Genomic DNA, 12,729 nt, shown 5'->3' with positions numbered 1-12,729 from the left:
AATTATAGGAAGGATGTCGACAAAATGGAGAGGGTACAGAGGAGATTTACTAGAATGTTGCCTGGGTTTCAGCACTTAGGCTACAGAGAGAGGTTGAACAGGTTGGGTCTTTATTCTTTGGAGCGTAGAAGGTTGAGGGGGGACTTGATAGAGGTTTTTAAAATTTTGAGAGGGACGGACAGAGTTGACGTGGGTAGGCTTTTCCCTTTGAGAGTGGGGAAGATTCCAACAAGGGGACATAGCTTCAGAATTGAGGGACAAAGGTTTAGGGGTAACATGAGGGGGAACTTCTTTACTCAGAGGGTTGTGGCTGTATGGAATGGGCTTCCGGTGGAAGTGGTGGAGGCTGGCTCGATTTTATTATTTAAGAGTAAATTGGATAGGTATATGGATAGGAGGGGATTGGAGGGTTATGGTCTGAGTGCAGGTAGATGAGACTAGGTCAGGGAGAATGGTCGGCGTGGACTGGTAGGGCCGGACAGGCCTGTTTCCATGCTGTAGTTGTTATATGTTATATATGTTATATGTTAAAACAAGAAGAGCATAAACAAATGCTATCTGATATTGGATCAGTAATTTTATTCACACTAACTGTACAACACTTAGGCTTCTGTGCCAGTTCAGAAAAATATGCTTCCTGTTTAAATGGCTGTGCTTCAGTCATGAGCTGCTTAAATCTGAATGCCAGCAATGAAAATGAATAACAATGATTATTAACAACTTGCTCAGTAATGAGGGATGAATTCTTAGGAATTCTGGGTCCCAGCTGTGAGAAATCCTGATTGCATTAATGCGTAGGGTGCAAGATTGCATTCATGATATGAAATGTAGAGATGAATTTCAAGGATCCAAGAAATCTGGATCGTCCTTTAATTGCAGATGATAATACAGACTTCAGAAATGACCAAGGATGATTTGGGTTAGAAAGAATAAAAATTATGTTAAAAAAATATATAGAAGATTGTTTTGAAGTACCCAATTGTCAAACAAGTTTTTGCTTCTGACTATTATCCCAACATTTAATTTGTTCATTTGTGCTATCTACCTTCCCAGTTGAACTGAGAACTGACGTGTTGTTGCATAAGAGTAACCTATGGGTGTCTGTAAAGCAGGAGCTTGATTGGTGATTGCCAGGGAAACAATTTTCCAAAAGCTTTTGTTTGAAAAACCTTAGGTGGTGACAAATGTTGGGGGAGTCCAGAACAAGGGGCCACAGTTTGAGAATAAGGGGTAGGCCATTTAGAACGGAGATGAGGAAGAACTTTTTCAGTCAGAGGGTGGTGAAGGTGTGGAATTCTCTGCCTCAGAAGGCAGTGGAGGCCAGTTCGTTGGATGCTTTCAAGAGAGAGCTGGATAGAGCTCTTAAGGATAGCGGAGTGAGGGGGTATGGGGAGAAGGCAGGAACGGGGTACTGATTGAGAGTGATCAGCCATGATCGCATTGAATGGCGGTGCTGGCTCGAAGGGCTGAATGGCCTACTCCTGCACCTATTGTCTATTGTCTATTGTCTAAATCTAGCAATAAGTAAGTTAGATCCATTGATCCTTGTAGGACGATGAAAATGAATACTGTTGACATGGTATATGTTTTGTTAATTCTTTCAAAACAGGGTGGTGGTGACTGCCCAGAAATGAGCATCAGTGCAATCAAAATCGCTTTGGAAATCTCCCTTCCTGGGTCTTTCATCTATGTCTTCACAGATGCACGGTCAAAGGACTACAGACTAGCTCACGAAGTACTGCAGCTCATCCAGCAGAAGCAATCTCAGGTGAGCCACACCACAGAGTGTCACTAACATTTAAAGGCCCGTGATGTTGCTGCAAGTAAGAATCTCATTGTTGTGTTGTCGGTACATTTGGCAATTAATGGAAAATAAACTCAGACCAAAACTGGCATGGATGAAATATTTCAACATCCACCCAACACATTCGGTATGCTTTCCTGTACTTCTCTGTAAACATCGTAAACCTGCTCCTTAATTTTCAACATGATATAGGTAAGTGTGTTTTACTTTTCCACTGACTAGTGAAGAAATTCTGTTGATCAACTATATTTATTTTTAAAGTTTTATTTGGCAAAGACGTAAGTAGTTTTAGGATGCTTCAGAATCTTTCTCTAACCATCAGTAGCCTGACGATTTAAAAACAATGAAGCAACGAATCTCATGTCTTCAGGAATAACAGTTGGCCTACCTAGTCTCCCCTTCCACTCGCCGCTCAGTTTTCTTATTGCAACTTTGAAACTGTTGTTTCTGTATCCACTTTACTACATGTCATATTCATAGTGAGTTGCATTTTGGAGCTTTCATCCGAGTATCTCAAAGACTTTGTATTTCCATCTCTGTAATGTCACCTGACATAATGCCTGCCTCAACTCATCTGCAGATGCTTATACCATGCCTTTGTTACCTTTAAATTTCACCATTCAAATACACCCCCACCAGCTGTTTGTATCTTGGGTTACATTTTATTCATCCATTCATTCCTCTGCCTGCTGGATTCCATTTAAGTAATCCCATGAATTTAAAAATCTCATCCTTGTTTCCAAACTCAAATGTGATTGCAGCCCTCTGTAATTTTGACCTCCTGAGCATTGCTAACATTAATTGCCCATTCATTGCAGGCTGTACCGTTAGCTACTCTAGAGTTTGAAAGTTCCCTGCAGAACATGGCTGCCTCTCTTTCCTCCTCTCAGAGCATTTGCAAAACCTGTCTCTTAGACCAAGCATATAATATTGTCTCCTTGATTGATTTGGAGTCTTTGTTTTCCTCACTTTATTCTGGTAAAATGAATCAAGTTTTGTTGGTGTATTAAGTACATTTTGTAAATGCAAGTTATTATACACAAGGTACACGATTGCAATTGCAAATCAGAATGATTTTGTGCTTTAAAAAAATGCAAACTACACAAGTGAAATTTTACCTCACAATTATAATTGATCATCTGGCAGTCATCTAAGCTGGCATTGAGCTTAGAATCTCTTTATTGTTCTTCCCTGAATGTTCCCTAATTTTATAATTGGCAAGGAATGTTGAAAACGAAACAGTACCTTACACCTTTGTGCTGCCTCAATAAAGCTAGATTGAAATTCAGCATTACTTCGTCATATATGCAGATCTTTGTTTTCGTTGCTTGTTGCAATGTTTAGGTGGTTTGAACATTTTAACTGCAACATTGAAAATGTTCTGCATTCATCATTCTCCCCATCCACAACCAATACATTATTGCTGCAGAGTGCATGATACGGGTATATCATTGGAGCCCTTGTTAAATTCAGTTATTCTTTTTAGCCCTGCAAGGAAGAAGAAGAATAACAAAACCCTCCTCTGCCAGTAGTCCTCTCAGCTGCAGGCTGTTCTAACTCGGACAAATATCCCGAAAATAGACACAACAAGCTGGAGTAACTCAGCACGACAGGCAGCAACTCTGGAGAGAAGGAATGGGTGACGTTTCGGGTCAAGACCCTTCTTCAGAAAATAATATATTCCTTTATTCGTCCCACACCAGGGAGATTTACAGTGTTACAGCAGCAAAGTGGATAGCAAGAGATCATTCATTATAAATAAAAGTAAAGACAAGGATAAATTGTATTCCTTAGCTGTTACTGTTGACTCGTCTGCTGGGAGCAGTGCTGGTTGTGCAGTCTCACAGCAGCGGGAAGCAAGGACCTCCTATATCTCTCCTTCAAGCACGGGGTGAAGGAGTCCGTCACTGAATGAGCTGCTCAGTGCAGTGACAGTGTCCTGCATGGGGTGGGTCTCGACCTGAAACGTCACCTATTTCTTCTCTCCATAGATGCTGCCTGGCCCGCCGAGTTACTCCAGCATTTTGTGTCTATCTTCGGTTTAAACCAGCATCTGCAGTTCCTGCCTACACAGGACAAATATCCCTGTTGTGTTCTTCATCAGAATGCTTGTTTATTGGAATATTCTACTTGCTTTCGTTGTGGGAACATTGTCATCACAAGTTATTAAGACTAAGGTTTGCTATTTTCCATGGACATGAGGGATAAGTAGTAAAAAGAGATACTAGTTTTGGCAGTACATGAACAGAAAATTAAATAAAAATGTCCAATTCTCTCCTGACAAACTTTGTCCCTCAGATTTACATCAGCCACCTCACCATGTTGCCCTGGCAATGTGCAGCTCTGTGTGGGTTATTGCACTTCAGCACATTGGCAATGCAACTGCTTTAGAATGTTCAGCCAAGAAGGCAAGATGGTGTTAAATAAATTATAAAAATTGTAAATCATTAATTCCAAATTTTCTTATTCCATATAGTGAATGGTTTTCATTCCAACACATACCAATCTTGTGAACAACTTTTCAACCATGCGTCAGTTTGACCCCATCTATTTAAAATGCCCCCACCTGTGTGTACCTATTTCATTTACAAGTTCATTTTACAACTACCTACAAGTTCATTTTCTCCTCTGACTCAGGTGATGTTTTTTTGGAAATCCATTCCCTTCGAAATGGGAAAAGACAATGTGTACCTGGAGAAGTTAAGTGGAGCACCTTTTTCTCCAGTTCTTTTGGCATTGATGAAGCCATCAATGCACAAAGTGCTGGAGTAACTCAGCGGGTCAGGCAGCATCTCTGGAGCACATGGATATGTGATGTTTTGGGTTGAGACCCTTCTTCAGACTAAATGTGGGGGGGGGGGGGGGGGGGGGGAGGGGAGAAGAAAGCTGAAAGATAGGAGGGACAGGACAAAGCCCCAAGTCTGGCAAGTAATAGGTAGATACAAGTAGGGGCTGAGGGGTTTGATAGGCAGATGTTTGGATAAAAGCCAGAGATGAAAAGACAGAAGGTGTGAGACAAAAGGATTAGAGTTGCAAATTGTGAAACTGGAGGAAGCAATCCCCACTCCCCCACCCCCCCCCCCTTCCCTGTGCCCCACCTGGACTCACATCTATTTCCCCACTTCCCGTTCCCCTCCCCATCTATCCAGATTCCTTCCTGCAGCTTCACGATTTTCAACTCTAATCTTTTTATCTCACACCTTCTGTCTTTTTATCTCTCATTGTCCAACCTTCTGCCTATCAACCCCTCCCCTCACCTGTAACCACCGATTACTTGCCAAGCTTTATCCTGCACCTCCTCTCTTCCAGCTTTCTTCTCCCCTCCCCACCATAATAAGTCTGAGGAAGGGTCATGACCCAAAACGTCACCGATCCATGTTCTCCAGAGATGCCGTGTGACCCGCTGTTACTCCAGCATTTTGTGGCATTTCAGGTAACCCAGCATCAGTTTTGTGTTGGGTTCAGAACACCCAGCTTTGTGTCATCCGCAAATTTGCTAATGTTACTTTTAATCCCTTCATCTAAATCATTAATGTATATTGTAAATAGCTGCGGTACCAGCACCGAGCCTTGCGGTACCCCACTAGTCACTGCCTGCCATTCTGAAAGGGACCCGTTAATCCCTACTCTTTGTTTCCTGTCTGCCAACCAATTTTCTATCCATGTCAGCACCCTACCCCCAATACCATGTGCTCTAATCTTGCCCACTAATCTCCTATGTGGGACCTTATCAAAGGGTTTCTGAAAGTCCAGGTACACTACATCCACTGGCTCTCCCATGTCCATTTTCCTAGTTACATCCTCAAAATTCCAGAAGATCAATCAAGCATGATTTCCCCTTCGTAAATCCATGCTGACTCGAAACGATCCTGTTACTGCTATCCAAATGTTCCGCAATTTCTTCTTTTAAAGCTCCTTGTACAGTCAAAAATGTGAAATTTCAGGTCTGACTAAAGTAATTTGTGTCTCAATTTGAAACAGCTCTGGAATTAATTTAGTTAGTTCTGAAAAAAAGGCACTGAAAGAGCCTCGGGGGGAAGGGGGGGGGGGGGGGGGGGGTGGAATCAAGTTGGTGTTACCCAAGGGAAATTTATTGTAATGAAACCTCCCAATCTAAATACTAACTTGGACTGCCAAACCAGCAGAGGCAAAAGTTCTTCATCTCCATCATCGTCATTTGTATTTGATCCTCCATTGCTCCATCATTCGGTTCCTTTTTGAGGTTCAGTTATGGTTGGACTGGCTCAATACCTAAGCAACATCATCATTTGGTCCTAAGTGGCTGCTATTTAAATGAGTGAGCTTGTGCAGAGCTGAGTTTATTTACTCTGTGCTTTTACTGTTTCTGAGGAAGCAGAAATGGTTAATGCAATACCCAGACTTGTATCGCTGAAAATCATCAGTTACAGCATTCCAGATTGAAAGACAGAATTGTGCTGAGAACTCTAAAACTGTCTGCCAAAAAATGTTACACTTTAGTGCAAAATCAAGATACTGTAGATAAAAGTAATTGAGCTATATTTTCCTTTTCGCTGGCTAAACCTCACGTTACTGTGGAAAGGTTATTCTGAGAGATTTCCTGGTTCTCTTTTGTTACAACCCTCAGGAATGCTCAGATGCAAGAGAAAAAGAAAATATATTTTATCTAAAATTTAAATCAAATAAATTGCATTCACATGGGATTGATTTGACTATGCTGTGAAGATCTATATGTTATTTGGAACTCCTTGAGCATATCAAATTCCAGAAATAATTTTTCAAATAAAATATTTTTTCAAAAGTTGTCAAGTGGATGATTTGATTGGCCATCTTATGCTAAATAATTGCCTTGTTTTTTGTACTCTGTGGCTACAGGCAAGATGGCCATGAACAAGAGGACTGCTTACATAATGTCTAACAAGGTTTTAATCTGAGAAATTCTGATGGAAAATGTCCACATTTCGCACCTGAGGAACTGAAGGAGCTTTAGGAAACTATATATGTTGGCACTCATTGTTTGCTCTCTCATATCAATTGGCAAGCGCATGATGTTATCTTTGCCCTTCATTTCACAAACACAGAGTTGAGTTAATGTGTTCTACCACAGAAAACTAAAGGAAGAATAATACGAGTTGGAGTTTTCTTCTGTCTTTCAGAAATGTTTGACTTTGTATAAATATGGCAAATTATAGATGTGCAGAGTATTCTGAGAAATTTGCAGTCTGATTTCATTTTAATCTTGGGCATCTTGGTCAGCATGAACAAGTAGGCTGAAGCATCTGTTTCCATGCTGTATGATTCTTTGACTCTAATACCACATTCTAGATATGAAGATAACAAGGAATTGAAAGATGACAAATGTAAAGAATCATATCACTAACCTACTCAATCAGCTCTTTCAGAAGTCATAATAAATCTTCATCTGAAGCACGTGTTGTTTGTTCAATAGCAGTGTGAATAAAGTTTGGATTTAATGCAAACCGGGATGTAGCAATTTAAATTTGTATTATTCCTCTGCAGGTTGTATTTGTGCTCACTGGAGACTGTGGTGATCGAAGCCATGTTGGTTATAAGGTATACGAAGAAATCGCCTCCACGAGTTCTGGCCAGGTCTTCCACCTTGACAAGAAACAAGTCAATGAGGTAAAGTTGGAAATCAATTTGTTCTAGACTACCGGTGCGGCTTTGGTCAATGAAGGACGTTTTTTGAAATGGTAGTCGCCCAGGATCAATTGATTAAGTGTGGTCAACTTTTAAGTGCAATTTAAGAAGGTAGCTCACTATCACATTCTTGTGGAAATTAAGGATGGACAATATATGTTGGTGCCCAGATTCAAGGACATGAATGAATTTAAAGTTACTCCCTGCATTGTTTGAAATTGAAGCTCACCAGACTAATTATACAAAATTCATTTCCCTGTATCTCCAATCATTCCTTCCTTCGTTCTTCTTGTACAGCCTAGATATATTTTAAAATTCAAATTTGGTTACTTTTGTAATTTGTTTTGCCTTTGTTCCAAATTGCTTCAGAGTAGGGTGGGATGGGTTTTGGCACTATCGAACATTCTAACATCAGCTTGATAGCAGTGCAATCTTTACAAAGTCACACTGCAGCGTGAGTGTTAGGTATCCAACCTAATCTGCTTCTGTGCTCAATATGCCTGTCACTGAAGATAAAACTGTTATTCTACAGAGCGGAAGATAGACACAAAATGCTGGAGTAACTCAGCGGGTCAGACAGCATCTCTGGAGAAAAGGAATAGGTGACGTTTCGGATCAAGACCATTCTTCAGACTAATCGACCCGAAACTTCACCTATTCCTCGTCTCCAGAGATGCTAGCTGACCCGCTGAGCTACTCCAGCATTTTGTATCTAACAAGGAATGGAGAGAGTATCATGCCTGAAATGCATGTGTAAGATTTCCAATGTGTGTGCAATGGAATTAATACAGTAAAGTCATGGGTCGGCCATTTAGCCATCAAGCTCCATTGTGCTGGAAGGTCATCTATCTCAATATATTCCTGCTCTATTCACTACCATAACTGGAGAGCAGTTCTGAACTACTATCTACCTCATTGGTGACTCTTGGACTCTCTCTGGTCGCACTTTACTGGCTTTACCTTGCACTAGACTTTATTCCCTTATCATGTATCTATACACTGTAAATGGTTCGATTGCAATTATGTATTGTCTTTCCGCTGACTGGTTAGCACGCTACAAAAGCTTTTTACTGTACCTCAGTACACATGACAATAAACTAAACTGAAACTGAAACCTGATGATATTTTTGGATCTGGAAATTTGTATATCTCCTTTTAAAATATATTTCACAACTTGGTCATTATGATAGTGAACTCCACGGATTGACTTCCCTCTGAAGAAATTGGTCATCTTCTCAGTTCCAAATGTCTTGCCGTGCCCCGGAACTATGATGACATGTTCTGCATTCCAAGAAAACATTCACCACCCATCCAGTTTGTCTAATACTATCAGAATGTTGTTTGTTTCCTCTCCTCTCCTCTCCTCCTGAGCTCTAGTGAATAAACCCAGTCCATCAAATGTCTCCTGATACAACAGCCCTACCATCCCAGAAAATTGTCTGATTTGCTGCACTCTCTCAATGGCTAGTTGTATCCTTGGAGAAGGAGGCCAGAAATGTGTACGGTACAACAGGTGTGGTCTTGCCAAAACCTAGCAAGGTGCACTTGGGGCTATATTCAAATCCTCTGGCTGTGAATGCTCATTTACCATTTGCCCACTTCTCTGCATGTTTTTCTCAAGTGATCAGTATGCAAAACATCCAAGTCTCTCCAAACATCAGCATTTCCCACTATATCACTAAATAACAAGAGACAAGAGTATTTTATGGTCATATGTCCCAATCTGAAACATAAAATCTTACTTGCAGCAGCACAACAGATATACGAACATAGTACTCAGTAAACACCATAATTAGCTACAAAAAAGAAGTTCAATATTTAAAAATCAACTAATATTGCAAAGACAAAAGCAACCCCCAAGTCTATGTAGTTCAGGACTTAGTTGGAGCTCCTTTTCTGTTTTCTCTTTTGAAGTGGATAACTGCACAATTATCTTGCATCTGCCATGTTTATGTCTGTTCAATCAGTCAAAGTTACTGTAAAGCCTCTCTACATCTTCCTCACAATTCTGAAACCCACCCAGATGAGTGTCTCTGACAAACCAAAAGGTTTCATTTGTGCCCTGACCCAAATCGTTGAAGTGGATTAGGAAGACCTGTGACCTGAGCACTGATCCCAATGGTACCATGCTAGTTACCAACTGCCAGCTGGAAGAAAACACATTTCTTCCTGTTGTTTCCCACCCATCAAGCAACTTTCAGTCAATGCCAATACATTATCCACACCAGCCTATTGATTTTCCCTTATCTATTCCGTCTGTTAAATTTTCAAAACAAAATGTTTGTCGAACTTGGTCTCCCTTCCGAAAATCTACATTGACTTTGTCTAATGGCATTGCTATTGTCCAGTTTTCCAATTGTTCTATCATTTACAACATTCCATAGCAATGTTCCCCTCATTCACCCAGCCTGCATGGAAATGATTGCTTCTTTTGACGCTGTTAATTCCCGTTTAAGGTTTTATTAGAAAATAAGCATTTGCTAAGATTTTGTGAAGATTTTCGAGAAATTAACATTGGAACTTTTTGTAATGTCAGAAATTTATAATATTTAGAAAAATAAGTGAGGTTAAGAGTGGTCACCATTTATCATGCACAAACTGAAAGGCTACATCTGCTGCATGGATTTGTGTAGATAAGTGTAAAATTTCTGAAGTTGCAACCAACCTTTTGTTGGTGGCATAAAAATAGCATCCCTGCAAATGCTCCTGACATGCAACATTTCACCTGTAACAATGCTCATTGTTTCCATTTCACACTTCTCTGCATTAAATTTCATCTACCAATGTCCATCCAATGTGCCGACTTAGTTATGTTCTCTGGCAGTCTGTTATTAACCTCTGTGTTTACATCTTCACATTTTGCAGCATCTGAAAATTTTGAGATTTTAGCCTTCACATCCAAATCATTAGTATATATGTAAAAGAATGACTTTATCACTCAGAAATACCAGTGTCTATCATTCTCCAATCTATTGAAAAACAACTATTTAACCATGACATGGCAAAATAAAGTGCTGGAATAACTCAGCGGGTCAGGCAGCATCTAATGAGGCAATGGACAGGCGATGTTTTGCCTTGGGAACCTTCTTCAGATTGATGGCTGACCTATTTATCATGACCATGACTTTGAGTATTTCTTATCTGTGCTGCTATTGATAATTTTATCCCATACCAACCAGTTAGGCTAACTCGTCTCTTATGGGACTTGATGAAATGCTTTCTGAATATCCACATAAATAATGTCAATTGCAATTCTGTTGTCTTCTTTATCTAATCAAAATAAATAAATGATGGCGATGAAACAGGAATCGCTGTTAAGAAATCTGCTTTGGCTCTTTTTTTCATAATTTAAACTTTTCCACATGCGTTTTACTTTTTTCCCCCTGATGATTGTTTGTAAAACCTTCTCCATCTGTGAATTAAACTTGCCAGTCTGTAGTCGCTAATATTTTGTAAATGAGAAAAATGTATTGGCTGTTTTCCAGTTCTCTGGCACCGTGAACACATCTTGAGATTTGGAGATTATGGCAATCCATTCTGCAATCTCCTCCACTTCCCTCAAATGTATCTATCTGAATGAGATGAGTTGTTTACTTTAAGCACCGGTGACCTTTCTAACGCCACCTTCCATTCAAACTTCTCGCATCCATTATACGCATTATCTCCCTACCGTATTTAAGGTTTTGGCAGCATCCATCAGTTGAAGGAAGGCCAGTGCAAGGTGTTCATTGTGTTCAACCATACATTCTGCCTCAATCTAAATTGCTTTGTTAATTTATAATGGGCCTCATCACTCCTTTTACCACCAGTTTATTTACATTTCTATGGAAGATTTTTGTATTCGTTTTGTGTTCACTTCAGAATACTGCCTGGATTAGAGGGCTTCAGTTATAAGGAGAGGTTGGATAGACTTGGATTGCTTTCTCAGGGACAGCAGAGATTGTGGGAAGACTTGGGAGAAGTATATAAAATGATGAGAGGCATAGATATGGGAAGCAGTCAGAACCTTTTTAGATGGCATACCTACAAGGCGAGATGGGGAAAATGTAATGGAGATGTGCAGGGCATGTTTTTACACAGAGTGTGATGGAGGCCAGGAGTGGTGGGGCTGCTGGAGTTATGGTGGAGGCAGATACAATAGTGGCATTTAAGAGGCATTTAGCTGGTAACATGGAGGTGCAAATAATAGAGGGATATGGGTCATGGACATTGAGGTGCAAATAATAGAGAGATATGGATAATGTACAGGCAGAGGAGATCAGTTTAACTTTGCACCATGTTTGGCACATTGTGGGGCGAAGGGCCCATTCCTGTGCTGTACTGTTCTATGTTCTATGTTCCTTGCTCACCCATTCTCTTTGTCCGTTTTCTATTTCTTTCCCCTACTCAATTTATTATATTAAATTATTTACCGTGATGGATAGTGCTCTTGACCCAATGTTACTAATGTGAACGAACAATGCCACTGAGATTTTTATTTGGTTGCTAGTGTAGAGGTTTAATGGAGTCTAATCAACATTGCAACAATGAAAGCTAACTTTTGAAACTCATGCTGCTCAGAATTTAATTGCTATTGCATTATTTTTTAAATACTTATTTGTGCTGTCTTTTAAAAAAATCCCTCTATTGTTTACATCAATCTTTTCTTTTTGTTACTTTTTTTTTTGTCCTGGATTTAACATTGAATTTGCTGTCTTACCTTTCACGTGCTTGTTCAGTATTTTGCTGTGAACCACTTTGGGGAAATTGATTTCTACTCTTCAAATTCTATTCCTAATTAGGACTGTAATTATAAATGTTGCATTACAAATCATTTGTTTTTCTAATATAATTGTATACCTTACTTTACAATACTTTTCTTCTTGCCTCTTCACCATTTTGGAAACCTGTGGATCACGGAGACCCAGTTTCCTCATCCCGTTCACATAGGTCCCTGTGTCGTGACTGCTGTTTTCCTCTCTGATTTCGTAGTCTCAGAATTAAATAGGCAATGATGTTTCTAAAGGATGGTGTTGGTACTGTTGATTATTGATTAATGGAGATTTCTCTGCCATTCTGTTTTTCTCCGTCCTCCATGCAAGCAACATGGGTATACATCGAACTCATGGTACCGATTAAGTATGGCTCCATTTGAGTATGCAAAAGAAATGTGAACATAAATTAAACAAATTTCCTGTGGATCCAGAACCATTATCTGTTTTTTCTTTACCCAATTATTGCAGTTCATTGTCAGTACACGTTCAGAAATCTTTCACTTCAGGAAATGCTTTGAATGATTGTCCAGA

General features: G+C 39.9%; 1 protein-coding gene across 1 annotated transcript in view; it reads left to right on the top strand.

Annotated features, from left to right (window-relative positions):
- hmcn1 (hemicentin 1) overlaps positions 1–12,729 on the top strand; it is a 365,295-nt gene that overhangs the window by 59,376 nt on the left and 293,190 nt on the right. The window contains exons 3-4 of the mRNA XM_078407604.1: positions 1,610–1,768; positions 7,304–7,426. Of these exons, the coding sequence (XP_078263730.1) occupies positions 1,610–1,768; positions 7,304–7,426 (282 nt within the window). The remainder of the gene's footprint in view (positions 1–1,609; positions 1,769–7,303; positions 7,427–12,729) is intronic.

Source organism: Rhinoraja longicauda, chromosome 11, assembly GCF_053455715.1.
Source record: "Rhinoraja longicauda isolate Sanriku21f chromosome 11, sRhiLon1.1, whole genome shotgun sequence".
Taxonomy (NCBI): Eukaryota; Metazoa; Chordata; class Chondrichthyes; order Rajiformes; family Arhynchobatidae; genus Rhinoraja; species Rhinoraja longicauda.
This window is presented reverse-complemented; position numbering and strand designations above follow the sequence as displayed.